The sequence below is a fragment of the Coenobita brevimanus genome, chromosome 85 (genome assembly GCF_032717465.1).
Source record: "Coenobita brevimanus isolate Jiangsu-jjx chromosome 85, ASM3271746v2, whole genome shotgun sequence".
In the NCBI taxonomy this organism is placed as follows: Eukaryota; Metazoa; Arthropoda; class Malacostraca; order Decapoda; family Coenobitidae; genus Coenobita; species Coenobita brevimanus.
Window position 1 is genome coordinate 10,277,378 of NC_137038.1, and position 15,699 is coordinate 10,293,076.

A 15,699-nucleotide genomic window follows, 5' to 3' on the forward strand; every position below is an offset into this window, starting at 1 on the left:
GGCTTGCTGGGAATGGAAGGTGGTATCCGAGGCTGTAGGTAGTCTTACTGGGTCCCCAGAGGATGGCTGCTGGCATCACCAACGGGTAATGGCTGCTGCTGCTCTTCAACGTTCCTCATAAATCCTTCAAAATTCCTCTCCCCCTTCTTCTTCCTCTTGATGATTTCTAGCTTGGTGGCCTGAGGGAGGTGCCACCTCTTCTTGGGGTTCTCAGAAGGCTTCCTAGGCATTGTGAGCAGGGTAAAATGCAAGGGCAGAAAATGCAGCGAGAAAAAAGCACCGTCCAGTGCAAATTATGCGACTGAGTGGCACTGTGGCGGGAGAAATTTAAACAAAACATCACGTGAGAGCCGAAGCGTTTTTAATTGGGTGACATCACGGTCACGTCACGTTAGCGGGCAGGGGAAGCTACTTGATCGGAAGTTTTGATTGGCTGTCAGCATCACAGGAACGTCCAGTATGACTGTGTTGGACCGGTGATGATCGTGCTAGAGGCAAACTCTGCAGATTTTGCCCAATTCTCAGAGCTCCGTCTGTGTTATGCTAACACACCCGTGTTACAGTAATTAAATCATATTAAATTATACTAATTTTTTGCTCTCCGTGCTGGACGCGAATCATGCTGGACAAACGTGTGTTGGACACGAGGGTACTGTACCTCATATACCTCCAGTCCATCCCTCCCTCTCGTCCTTGGACTCCCCCTCCCTCCCCCTCCCCTCCACCTCACTCATGTACACTCTGCTCATTACTCTCTCACTTGGCCGAACCACCTCAGTATGCTTCTCTTAACGGTTTCTATCTCATCCACATCCACATCACAGCATTCTGTCACTTCCTCATTTGTCAGTCTGTCTCTCCATGTAACACTATAGGTTACTCTCAGATAACTCATATCCATTGCACTCACTCTTAACTTGTGTCTTTCCATCAGGGTCTAAGCTTTGCTTCCATAATTTAGAGTTGGTATCATAATACTGTCATGCAGTAAATTTTTTTCTTCTAACGCTCACTTCCCAGTTTCTTATCACTGCTTTCAAAGAACCAGCAACTTTTTTTTCCTTCTTGTACCATTTCAAGCACCTCATCCTCTAAACTTCCATCCTTAATGGTGACCCTACCCAAATACTGAAATGCACATACATTTTCCGTTTCCCACCATCCAGCTTCACTGTGTATTCATTGTCTTCATTTCCCTTAAAGACCACAGCTTTACTGTTCCCTACATTCACCTTTAGATTCCATTTCTTACACTATCTACTATCTACTGCCAGACGCCTCATTCCCGTTCGGGGTGGCCACAAACAAATCGCCTCCAAGTTGCCCTGTCTCCCGCCATTTCACTGCCCTGCTCCCAACTCACACCCCCCTCTCTCATATACCTCTCCACCCCATCCGTCCATCTCATCCTCGGCCTCCCCCTCCCTCTTCCCCCCTCCACCTCACTCACATACACTCTCTTCGTCAGTCTTTCACCCTCCATCCTCTCCTCATGGCCAAACCACCTCAGTGTGTTCCTCATAACGCTTCCTATCACATCCACATCCACTTCACAACGCTTCTTTATTTCCTCATTCGTCAGCCTGTCTCTCCATGTGACTCCACAGGCCCCTCTTAAATAACTCATTTCCACTGCTCTCACTCTTAACTTGTGTCCTTTCAACAATGTCCAAGCTTCACTTCCATATTCATTCATCAAGCCATGCAGTTCCCCTTTACCTTCACTTAACAGTACAGCATCATCTGCAAACAACAGAATAGGAAGTTTCCAAGTGCTGCCCTGTCTCATTATGGTCGCTCAAACATCCACTGCCCTACCATAAATCTCTTTTATAATTCCATCCTTATACAGATTGAACATGGAGACCTGACATGTCCCTGTTGCAATCCAGCATTCATGTAGTAAAATTCACCCAGTTCATCAGCTGCATGAACTGCAGCCCTAGCGCCCTCATACACACTCTTCACGACATTCACCAGCTACCCATTTACTCCATATGTTTTAAACATTTTCCACATTCTTTGTCTGTCCACTCTCTCTCATATACTTTCTTCAAATCCATGAAGGCCATACAACTTCCTTCCCTTCTCTAGAAACCATTCCACTAAAGACCTTAGGATGAATGTCTGATCTACACAACCTCTTCCCTTTCTAAAACCTCCTTGTGCTTCCCCAGCTCTCTCTGATTCTGGTAAAAAGTATCCAACCATATACTTTTCCAGTTCTGAGTTAATATCTTTCAGAGATACAGTGAGATATAAAGATGATATTTGAAGTTTCAGTGAAACTTACTTTTCTTTACTATTCCACTTAACATTTGGGAAGGCCAGGTTACAATACAGTAAAATAATGGTAACATCTACTTTGAAACAGCTAAATGCAGTGTTATCACTTCGTTTAATAAACTGCCATACCTCCTGATCATCACACAGTGAGTCAGTGCATGCTCACCGCTTCCCTGCTCCTTGATGACACTCTGGGTCTTGGAAATAGAGGTAATGATGGTAGCAACAGACACATTACACCAGTATGTCCATTTCCAGATGGCTGAAGCCAATTGTAGTTCAATGAGTACTTCTTATCACATTGCAGACTACACATATTCAGAGTACTTAAAGTAAATCATTATGTAGATAATGAAATTTTGCATCATAGTGTGAAACTTGCAGAAAGTAGAGCTGTGAGATCTCTAGTTGCAGAATGCACTGTTCATGAGAATTGGGTTGTTATTACATACACTGTAAATGTTTGTTTGGGTAGTATGTTTTCATTATTGGTACCATATAGTAGGTACAGTGCTTGCACCATGGAGATTATCTTGAGGAAGTACTGGTGTGGAAAGTAACACTGGTGTTGTTGCTCAGCAAATATAGATATAATTGTAGAAAAGTTGAAAGTGATACTTCTTTGATATGTTATAATTTTAGAGTAAGGCTCCTGGATATACATGCAGGGTTGATATTTAGAGTAAGCCATCTGGATATATGGTAGATACAGGATTGATATTTAGAGTATGGTATCTGGATATACATACAGGGTAGACATTTTTTTAGATATACTAGTACTGTTCTGCTTAATGTATTTTTTCCTGAATCTTTATGATGCAGTGGTATTATACCCTTTACCTCTGCAGCATTAAATCATTGGACATTAGCCTGAGTAAAATTGTTTGTGTCTGTTGGCTGGTAGATATATTCTGTAAAAGACACTAGTCTTAGAATACTTTTGGAATTTGTGAGAAAAGATTAGCCAAGCAGTTGGAAGTGCTGTAGACTTTGTCAGGTGCTGTGTGCTTCTTCTCAAGTTCCTAAGAGGCAGCTGGAGGTGTTTCAGTCATGTAAAGTTGCTTAGAAGTAGATTGGTCACCTCTCCATAAATCTTTTGACCTATGTAAGTGTAGCCCTAGGCCCCAACACCTCAGAGGGGTTACTGTGGGATTATGCTTCATCCTTACATAGATGTACACATGAACAGTAATATCACTACACTTTTCATTTGAAGAAATATGAAACTTGCAGTGATATTCTGAAAGTTTCATGGGTTAGAGAGATCACATTACAGTACTGGGTTTTCAAATTCATTGTTCACTGGTTTTTTAATTGTCATTGTGAAGTAGATTACAGTCATGCCTTTAACTTTATATTATGTTGCAGACAATGGATACTACTTGTATGCTGATCCAAGCATGGGTATGAACATGAGTCGACCATGGGAGCGACCCAGAGAGGGCTTGGAGGGAGAAGGGGAGGAGAAAACTATCATAGATGAAGTGACTGACCAAATAATCCACATCTGCTTCCATATTGGGTAAGTTTTTGCTAGGACTTACTTTTTTATATGCCCATACTCTTGTCAGCTCAGGAGACTCCCTAGAATCTTATCCTTATCATTTGATTTGTGTAAATGTCCTTTGAAGAGTCTTTTATATATATATGATGCTATTAACCCACCGCATGCCGGCTATTTTTAGCCCTATGGGTCACCCGTCCTGGCCATTTTTCGACTTTTTTTTTTTTTTTTTTTCCCCAAAATGATAGATTTTGATGTGGAAACAACAAATTTCACCATTAAAATGCTCATCGAGGCTCTGAAATGAATTTTACTGAGTCCTGCATACTCGTGTACAGGTATAGCCGCTCTCTCACGCTCACCACATATGTGAGAAAGCCATTTTCTATGTAAGGTATACTCAGGTATTTATGCTGGGAAGGTATAGCAATGTTCAGTACACTTTTCTTATTACTTATTACTTCAGCATCTATCACAATTTGCATGTCTTTCTCACTGTGAATGCATTATCTTACACTTACTTGAAGATAGGTACCACCTAACTTCATTATGTACAGCCCTGGCACTTACAAGAAGGTATTTACAACTTGACTTCACTATATAGTCCTTACACTTACAAGAAAATATTTACAACTCACATTTACATGAAAATATTTACAAAATGTCTTCATTATGTACAGCACTGGTTGAGGCACACAGGCAGAGTGAAGCAGAACAAGCGTGAGGGGGGGAGCGAGTGAGTGTATGGCCTTGACAGCCTGGAGGATGGTAGAGGAACAGTTACCATACATGCCTGCCAGTTTTTTCCCGCGAATCTTGAAAAATGCGGTCACAGTGAAGTTTTTTATTTTAAACCGTTTTAAAACAGCACTGGCACTGGCTGCGGAATTATGTCAGACCGTTTTAAAACGGCACTGGCACGCGGCAGGTTAAGATACTGTACCATACAGGCAAAGTAGGTCTGCATGAAAAGAGTACCTCATACCTGTCTTAGGTGGGAAAAAGAGGTTGGGTTGGAGGTGGTGATGTAACATGCAGAAGTAATTTGTAAGGAGATAGCTTTTAATGGTTCCTGAGATACATGATTATGTCTCACAGGGATCAGGGTGTTTGGTAACTGTATTATCCAGAGGTGAGGTTATGGTATAGGTAACTTGCTAGATGGAAAATATACAGTGTGTATATATATATATATATATATATATATATATATATATATATATATATATATATATATATATATATATATATATATATATATATATATATATATATATATATATATGTAATATATATATATATATATATATATATATATATATATATATATATATATATATATATATATAACATATATATATATATATATATATATATATATATATATATATATATATATATACAGGGTGTAACGCGACGTATGACAAAAACTTACACCAATGATCTATCATGTAATTCTGAGTATATTTTGTTCTATAAACATATGCTCTCTGCGACCCCAGTTCAGTACCCAGCATTCGCCTGTTTTGTGTAAAAGCTCGTCTCTTGCATGTGCCATTGGGTGAGAGCTTCGCAGGGCGACGGGAGACGAGTATTATTAGCTTATACTGTACTATACATAAAAATCCCATATCCTATCAGTACACACGAGTTTTAAGAAGAAACTTTACGTAGTCTATTGATTCTTTAACATCAAGTCATGCATTCATGCAATTCTTTTGCACATATCGACCATAATTAAGGATTAAATTCAAATTTTATGGCTTGCATGGGAGTAGGGAGGGAGGGAGGACAGGCTGATGTGTTGTGCCAGTTATGTAATATTTGTTTTGTAGGATGTTGCTACCAGCATTATCATAACACCCACAGCTCATTTAGTGAAAAAACGTTATTCTAAAGGGAGATTAGTCTCACTTTAAGTCAGGAAGAATTTTAATAATCACAATTTTTCTGCTGCAAGTAAACGTGGCGCCATTGGGTATCTCCACCTGTGTTCCTCTCTGCAGCACATCATCGCAGAATCCGTAAAAAAATACACGATATCTGCATATTCTTCATTGCTGTACGTACGTGGCATGCTGTTTCATGAACATGTGAAGCTGAACCCGGTGAACAACAGAACGCAGACAACAGTATTTAAAGTATGTGCCTCCCCTGCAAATGCTCCCGTTCAAATGACAGTGGACGCAGGGTTGCCAAGTCTTTATCATCAGTCTCGCTAGTTTAGTCCTGAAAACTTGCTAGAATGTCGCTAGATAATAAACACTGCAAAACATCGCTAGAAAATACGATAAAATCTCTAGAATATCACCTAAAAATGGCAAAAATATCCAGAATGTAGCTAGATATCATGTTGCCAGATGTTAGCGCCGCAAGTAGAAGCAAGAAAATAGGTCTAGCAACATAGTCGTTACATTGGCAATCCTGTATCACTGTTCTCACGTAAGCATATGAAAAAAAAGGTGCCACGTTTACTTGCAGCAGAAAAATTGTTATGAATAATAATATTACTCCTGACTTACAGTGATGCTAGTCACTCAGTACGGTAATGTTCTTTCACTGAATGAGCTGTGGGTGTTATGATAATGCTGGTAGCAACATCCTACAAAGCAAATATTACATAACTGGCACAACACACCAGCCTGTCCTCCCTCCCTCCCTACTCCCATGCAAGCCATAAAATTTGAATTTAATCCTTAATTACAGTCGATATGTGCAAAAGAATTGCATGAATGCATGACTTGATGTTAAAGAATCAATAGACTACGTAAAGTTTCTTCTTAAAACTCGTGTGTACTGATAGGATATGGGATTTTTATGTATAGTACAGTATAAGCTAATAATACTCGTCTCCAGTCGCCCTGCGAAGCTCTCACCCAATGGTACATGCAAGAGACGAGCTTTTACACAAAACAGGTGAATGCTGGGTACTGAACTGGGGTCGCAGAGAGCATATGTTTATAGAACAAAATATACTCAGAATTACATGATAGATCATTGGTGTAAGTTTTTGTCATACGTCGCGTTACACCCTGTATATATATAATATATACATTATATATATATATATATATATATATATACAGTAACCCCTCCAATATCCGGATCAATAGAGCCATCGGTAGGTTTGGATATTGGTTTTGTCCGGATATTGGGCCCCAGCTTATGGACTTGTACTTACGGACCCTAACACAGAGAAACACCTATACAACTCCCTCCGGACATGCATAGCACCTATTTAACACCCAAATCACACCAATAAGGCACATAAATGACTGAAATAAATGCAATAGAAACATAAAATGTCGGTTTAGAAGTATGTTCATACATTAATAAACATTCTGGTACTTATGGACTCTAACCGAACCTAACCCAACCGAACCTAACCGAACTCTTAAAAAACACATTCCTACTGCACATGCATGAGGTAAGTTTAGTATGGAAAGAAGTACAGTATGACACTTTCTGGTAAGTATAGTATGGGAAAAAATACAATATGAAACATTCTGGTAAATATAGTATGGGAAATAGTACATGAAACATTTTGGCTACTTACAGCAAGTCCCTGGTCACCTCGATGAATAACCGCCTCCTCTCGGACTCTGACAGTAAGAACGATTTCCTGAAGCACTTGCACTACACTCTTCCTGAAGTCTTGCACTGAACTTAGTCAATAACACACAGAAGTCCGTTCTTTTCACAGTGTTCACTTTAGTCCAAATAATGTTCCATTAAATTTAAGTGTTGCACATTAACTTTTCCCAAGTATTTTTAAGTTTCCAAAGCCAAAACAAAGAAGGTTAGTTACGTTAAATTTCTTTTCTACTTAGTCTTTTCTCCCAACTTGAAAACCTTAACACAACACACCGTTTTTTTCACTGCACAACACTCAAAATTCCCGTGTGGTCTAGTGGAGAAGTTCTTGCTGTTTATTCACTGTCAGAGCCCGAGAGTATCACTGGCAGGCGTCCAAGGGGTGCATCGGTGGGTAGTGGTGATGGCGTACCGACTACAGAAGACTCTGAAGACAGCCGCAAACTCACGTCGAGCGGTGACTCCACTGTAGCTGATGTGCTGGGCTGTGGCTCGGAGCATGAGGGCCTGTCTTGGGGAGGCAACGGAGTGGAACCAGGGCTTGGCACAGTGGGGGTCACGGGCCTGAAAAAACTGTCAATCGTTGACTGACGCAAGGACCGACGATTCTGGCGATTGATGATGCGCTGCCGGAAAGCACGCACTTCCTCCACGAGTCCCAAGGGCCCCATCTCCCTGTCGCAGTCCGGGTGTTCCAGGTAGTCTAGGACGAACTCTAGATGTTCCTGGAGTGCGCTCAGCTTGGGGATGGCTGGAGTAGTGTCCTGCTGGGCGGAGTCTGCATCATCATCGCCTTCGTCGTCGGAATCTTCAAGTTCGGGACTGACACCAGCAACCGAAGACGCGATCTCGATATCAGACAACGTCTGATACCCAGGATCGCCCTCGTCGTCGTCCAACCACTCACGAACATCGTCCACATCAACATCGTCGCCATGCGTATGTAGCCGTGCATGGAAGTCATCCACGTCAAACCCTAGGAAATCGTACTCCACATCTGTTCCGAGAAGCAGACGAGACCAACCATTTTCAAGAGTTTTCACAGGGACTTCCTTCCATGCACTAGCCCAGTTGTACAGCGCAGACTTGATGTTGTAGCGGCGAAGGTTTTCCAAAGTCCGCTTGCCTCGAGTGTCACATCCTTCCCTGCGCTCGTCCTCGTCCTCGAGAACCACCATCACCTCGTCCAGGAACTTCCGACGGTACAGGCGCTTTGTTGCCACGATCACTCCTTGGTCCATTGGTTGAATGAGAGCAGTCGTATTAGGTAGCCATTCTCAGCAACCAAGTCCTTGTCGCACGGGTGGGCAGGTGCATTGTCGATGAGAAGGAGAGCCTTTACCTGGTCGCGAGGAATTCCCAGTGTCTTCGTCTGGTAATGTATGACCTCCTTGACGAAGTGATGGTGAAACCAGTCTTTGAAAATCACAGCTGTGAACCATGCTTTCAAAGAATGGTACCATACGACAGGAAGGACATCCATCACCCCACGAAGGCACCGAGGCTGCTTTGCACGGCCAACAATAACGGGCTTAAGCCGGTGCATGCCGTTAGCATTGGCACAACACAAAGCAGATATCCGTTCCTTAGAAAGCTTGCGGCCAGGTACACGCTTCTCCGTCTCATCGGCGAGAGTGTTCGTTGGCACCGAGCGATAGAATAGGCCAGTTTCGTCAGCGTTATAGACTTGACCGAGAGTGAGGCCCTCCCTGTCGATCAAGCCTTTCACCATGTGCCGAAACTCGTCCACTCCATCCTCGTTAGCGTCCAATGCTTCGCCATGTGCTTTACGGTTAGTAAGGCCATGTCGCAACTTGAACGCGAAGAGCCAACCCTCGGATGCCTTGAAGTCTAGGGCGTCGTGAAGCCTTGCAAACTTCTCAGCAGCAGCCTTCAGCTCCGTTCCACGTACCATCACAGCAGCTGCACGTTGCTGTCGATACCAAATCAACGTGGAGCGGTCGATCTCTGCATACTTGGGGGTAAACATAACCTTCCTCTCCACGTTGCGTTTGCTTCTCGACGAGAAGTCAGCCGTGTACTGCATGAGCTTGTCTCGGGAACGCTTGATATCGAACAAAGTCGACCGGGCCAGGTTGAACTCGCGGAGAATGCGAGAGGAAGACCAACCCGCATCAACCTTCTCCAATATCTCCTGTTTCTTCTCCAGCGTCAACACCACTCTCTTCCTTTTCTCAGGAGGCGGGGCCATCATCACACACACTAAGAGTAGGGCAGAGAGCAGCAGGAGGCCTTGCAGCAAGTACGGCACCACCACAAAAGCGAGCACGTGGGCAGCCATGGCGAAGAGCGTAGGTCTTGTCGCGGTGAGAGACAGGCGGGAAGTGGGGAGGATGCAGCGGCGCTCTATCGGACGTCGGAGGAATGACGAACCAAAACAATGCTCTCACGCGGCGCGCGCGGCAAGTTCAAATTACGGACGGCAAAAAATCGATTTTTTTTCCAATTTTTTTGGATTTTCGGACCATTTTGGGAATGTTTGATCCCAGGACGATAAGGTTCGGTTAGTGGGGATGTTCGGTTATTGGGCGTCCGGATATTAGAGTGATTACTGTATATAATATATACATATACAGTACACTCTCATTATCGACGTTTTTTTTATTGATGGATTTGATTATCGACAGTTTTTTTGTCTCCTGGGAGTTAAATTATTATAATTAAAAAAATAAAAAAATAAAGAATTGTATTGGCACCTCCTAGCAAGTTTGCGCGCCATCCTTCCAGGTGTCTCTGGCTGCTCGCAGCATGTTCCCGCCGACCCAGCAAACAACAGCATCAGTACACGTTTGTCTGTTGTTCTCATATCGTGTTCGGCCACATCTATCGTGCTTTCGCGATCATCAAGGCTCCGAAGCGCCCTTGTAACACTCTAACTGGAAATAAGGCAGCTAAGAGAGCAAGGAAAGTACTTACCTTGGAAGTAAAGAACGAAATATTACAAAAACTTAGAAGTTGAATGAGCTATGCAGCGGTTGGTCGCGAGTATGGCATGAATGAGTCCAGTGTTCGTGGCATAAAATGGAGAGAAAAAAACATTAAAGATGCTCTGGCTTCGTGCACACCAGGATCGGCTAAAGTAACGATGCATGTGAGAGATGATGCCTTGGTGAAGGTGGAAAAGGCACTGAATATTTGGATTGAGGACTTAAACCGTCGACACGTGCCGCTAGACTCCCAGTTCATCAGAAACAAAGCAAAACAACTCTACACTCGGTTTGCTGGTGAAAGCAGTGGTGTTGGTGAAGATAATAGTGATGAAAGTGAGGCAGGTGAAAATAGTGATGATGGTGATGAAAGTAATGACGATGGTGATAGGCCTAGTAATGTTGGTGCTTCTAGGGAAAAGAAATTTGCAGCCAGCAAGGGCTGGTTCGAGAATTTTAAGAAAAGGTATGGCCTACATAACATTAGGATGACTGGTGTAGCAGCTTCAGCAGATCAGATAGCAGGAGAATCGTACCCACGTGACTTTGCTGAACTTATAAGGGAGAAAGGGTACAGGCATGAACAAGTGTTTAATGCGGACGAAACACGCCTGTGGTGGAAGAAAATGCCTAAAAGAACGTACATTTCGAAGGAGGAGAAAAGTGCGCCAGGCTTTAAAGCAGCAAAAGATCGTGTGTCTGTGCTGTTGTGTGGTAATGCAGAAGGACATATGATAAAACCCATGCTCCTGTATCATTTGTTATAATGTTAAAGACGAGTTGGATTTTTTGTCAATAAAGGATATTTCTTGCAAAAGTTAGGCAGAGATTAAATATGAAATATACGAGCATAAGGAGAGTTGAATTTTCCTAAAAGAAGATCCTAGCGAAAGCTAGGCTAAGATTCATCTTTGATAGCATAAACTGCCATACAGTTGTGAAAATTTAGGTCTGGGAGAAATGGAATATCAAGAATGAAAGGAAGCTCTTGAGAATGAAAGTAAATAGGAGAGCGTGGTCTCTCTGGTATGAGCTAGCAGTACTGGCGTGTGTTGTGAAGATCGGTGCGAACAGCTGATCTAACGTAACACTTGCCCCACACTCTCAGTTATTAGAACGTATGAATGACCACCACTGCTGCTTTCGTTTTTTTTTTTTTTTTTACACACTCGGTTATGTAAACATATGGATGGCTACAACTGCTGGTTTCGCCTTTTATTTTTAGATGAAGTGAGGTGTAAGTGGAGAGAGAAGTGATGATACAGCAGCCATTACAAGTTGAGGTCCAGTGTACGACCACTATGCATCAACATCAGAGATTATGCTATTTTTTCCATAATTCTTTACTTAATATAAGTAGTTTTATTATGATATTCAGTTTTTCAATTGCCTAACTAATTTATTTCTAAGAAACACTAAAACTAAATTCCATATTACATACGAGTGATTGAAGGGATATTAAAATATATAAATAAAGGGTACCTGACCAGACGAAAATCGGTATCGACAGTTTTAGGCATCGACGGGTATCTTAGGTACCTATCCCCCGTCGATAATGAGGGTGTACTGTATATATATATATATATATATATATATATAGATATATAGATAGATAGATATAGATATATATATATATATATAGATATATATATATATATATATATATATATATATATATATATATATATATACATATATATATATACAGTACCCTCGCGTCCAACACGCATTAGTCCAGCACGATTCACGTCCAGCACGGAGAGCAAATAATTAATATTATTTAATACGATTTAATTACTGCAACACGAGTGTGTTAGCATAACACACACAGAGCTCCAAGAAGTGGGCAAAATCCACAGAGTTCACCTCTAGCACGATCACCCCCGGTCCAACAAGGTCATACTGGACATTCCCATGATGATGATAGCCAATGAAAACTTCTGATCAAGTAGCCTTCCCCGCCTGCTATCGTGACGTGATCGTGATGCCCCCAATTAAAAACGCTTCAGCTGTCACGTGATGTTTTGTTTAAATTTCTCCCGCCACAGCGCCACTCAGTCGCATAATTTGCATTGGAAGGTGCTTTTTTCTTGCTGCATTTTCTGCCCTTGTTACTGCATTTTACCCTGCTCACGATGCCTAGGAAGCCTTCTGAGAACCCCAAGAAGCGTCGGCACCTCTCTCAGGCCACCAAGCTAGAAAGCATCGAGAGGAAGAAGAAAGGGGAGAGGAAAGTTGACATTGCCAAGGCCTACGACATGAATGAAGCCAACGTGAGGACCATAATAAAAAACCAAGACAAGATCCCGGCAGCTGAAGGCTATCACACGGCACTTCATACCAGGTTTGCCGAGGATACGATGGTAAATCGGAACGGTAACGTGGTAAAATTGCCGACGATACCACGGGCATTTGGAATTCATCTGGATAGATTCCTGCCGAGGATACGACAGGCAAAACAGTGTGACCAAAACCCAGGCGACTCGACAGAGAATGTATCGTACTACAGCACTGAACATTTAGCCTGACACTGAATACATATTAATATTTTAGAATAAATATCAATCGTTTTGAAACCCTTCTCATCGGCGTGTGTACCAGTTTATAAACAAAGTTGCTTCTCCTTATTCTCTACCAAGGCAGCGACAGCGATCACTTTCTGCAGTCACGAGACGGGGCTCTGGCAACAGTGTGAGAAGCATGCCCTTTGCCGAGGATTACAGAGTGCTAGGACAGGCAGAAGCAGGACCTTCCATGGCTGTGGACGAAGATAGTGATTCTGAGTGTGATTTTGAAGGATTTATGAGGGAGGTTGAGGAGGAGCAACAGCCATTACTTGCTAGTGACGCGAGCAGCCATCCTCCGGGGACCCAGTAGGACTACCTACGGCCTTGGATACCACCTTCCATTCCCAGCAAGCCCACCAACACTATCCTAAAAGGTTAGTTATCATCCATAGCATAGTACCATTTATTATAATTACAATAGTACCAATATATGTATAGGTATATGGTAGGTATTTAGGGTGACTTTTCCTAGGGTTGCTGACATAATTCATTTTTCCCCATAAGCTCTATTGTTAGTCCAACACGTTTTTGGTCCAACACGTGACCCATGCATGACAATATTACCGTGTTGGATGCGAGGGTACTTTATTTATATATATATATATATATAAGTAATCCCTCCAATATCCGGACGCCCATTTTCCGGACATCCCCAATAACCGGACATTTTCGTCCCAGGAGCCAGTATTCCCAAAATGGGCCAAAAACCGCAAGAAATAAAAAAAAAATCCAACTTTTTCCCGCCCGTAATTTAAAGTTGGCACGCGCGGCGCGGGCGAGCTGTGTTTTGGTGCGTTGTTCCGCCGACATCCACTAGAGCGCCCCTACATCCTCCCTACTTACCGCCCGTTTCTTGTTGTGTGTGCACACTCATCGTCATGGCTGCCCACGTGCTCGCTTTTGTGGTGGTGCCTTACCTGCTGCAGGCTCTCCTGCTGCTCTCGTGCCTCTCCTTCGTGTGTGTGATGATGGCCCCGCCGCCTGAGAAGAGGAAGAGAGTGGTTTTGACTCTGGAGAAAAAGAGGGAGATATTGGACAAGGTGGATGCAGGATGGTTTACCTCACATATCCTCCGTGAATTCAACCTGGCCCGGTCTACTTTGTTTGATATCAAGAGGTCCCATGACAAACTCATGCAGTACACGGCTGACTTCTCGTCGAAAAGCAAACGCAACAGGGAGAGGAAGGCGATGTAAACTCCCAAGTATGCAGAAGTCGACCGCTCTACGTTGATTTGGTATCGACATCAACGTGCTGCTTGTGTGGTGGTGCGTGGCACGGAGCTGAAGGCTGCTGCTGAGAAGTTTGCAAGGCTTCATGTTGCCCTAGACTTCAAGGCATCCGAAGGTTGGCTCTTCGCGTTCAAGTTACGACATGGCCTTACCAACCATAAGGCTCATGGCGAAGCTTTGGACGCCAACGAGGATGGAGTTGACGAGTTTCGGCACAAGGTGAAGGGCTTGATCGACAGGTAGGGCCTAACTCTCGGTCAAGTCTACAACACTGACAAAACTGGCTTATTCTATCGTTCTTTGCCTACGAACACTCTAGCTGAGGAGACGGAGAAGTGTGTGCCTGACTGCAAGCAACGGATATCTGCTTTGTGTTGTGGCATGCACCGGCTCAAGCCCATTATTGTTGGCCGTGCAGAGCAGCCTCAGTGTCTTCGTGGGGTGATGGATGTCCTTCCCGTCGTCTGGCACCATTCCTTGAAGGCATGGTTCACAGCCCAGATCTTCAAAGACTGGTTCCACCGCCATTTCGTCAAGGAGGTCATCCATTACCAGACGGAGAAACTGGGAATCCCACGCGACCAGGTAAAGGCCCTCCTTCTCCTCGACAATGCACCTGCCCACCCATGCGACAAGGAGTTGGTGGCTGAGAATGGGCGCATTAGGTGCATGTTTCCGCCACCTAATACTACTGCTCTCATCCAACCAATGGACCAAGGCGTGATCGTGGCAACGAAGAGGCTGTACCAGCGGAAGTTCCTGGACGAGGTGATGGTTGTTTTCGAGGACGAGGACGAGCGCAGGGGGGGACGGGACACGCGAGGCCAGCGGACTTTGGAAAACCTTCACCGCTACAACATCAAGTCTGCAATCTACAACTGGACCAGTGCATAGAAGGAAATCCCTGTCAAGACTCTAGAAAATGGTTGGTCTCGTCTGCTTCTCAGAACGGATGTGGAGCACGATTTCCTAGGTTTTGACATGGATGACTTCCATGCACATCTACGTGCGCATGGCAACGATGTTGATGTGGACGAAGTGCGTAGTAGTTGGATGACGACGAGGGCGATCCTGGGTATCAGACCATGTCTGATATCGAGATCGCTTCTTCAGTTGCAGGTGTCAGTACCCAGCTTGAAGATTCCGATGAGGATGGCGATGATGATGCGGACTCCTCTCAGCGTGACACTACTCCAGCCATCCCCAAGCTGAGTGCACTCCGGGAACACCTAGAGTTCGTTCTGGATTACCTGGAGCACCTGGACTGCGACAGGGAGATGGGGCCCTTGGGACTTGTGGAGGAAGTGCGCGCTTTCAGGCAGCGCATCATTAACCCCTAAAACGCGGATCGTCGCTTTTGCGACGGTCGGCCCAAAGGGCAAGACGGCGGGTCGTCGCGTTTGCGATTTGAGTTAATTTTGAATAACCGCGGGCAAGCAGGCTCAAGCTGGTATTGTCTCTCAGTCCCGCCACCCGTGAGCTACTTTTAGCACACTTGACCTTTGTACTACTGACCTCGGTTGTTGCCAAGTCTCATTTTTTTTACCCACGGACGCACCGATGCGCGG

At 43.8% G+C, this 15,699-nt stretch overlaps 1 protein-coding gene across 1 annotated transcript in view; it reads left to right on the forward strand.

Annotated features, from left to right (window-relative positions):
* Nucleotides 1-15,699, forward strand: part of PEK (pancreatic eIF-2alpha kinase) — a 131,646-nt gene that overhangs the window by 49,051 nt on the left and 66,896 nt on the right. The window contains exon 10 of the mRNA XM_080280576.1: nt 3,655-3,808. Coding sequence (XP_080136702.1) covers nt 3,655-3,808 — 154 coding nt within the window. The remainder of the gene's footprint in view (nt 1-3,654; nt 3,809-15,699) is intronic.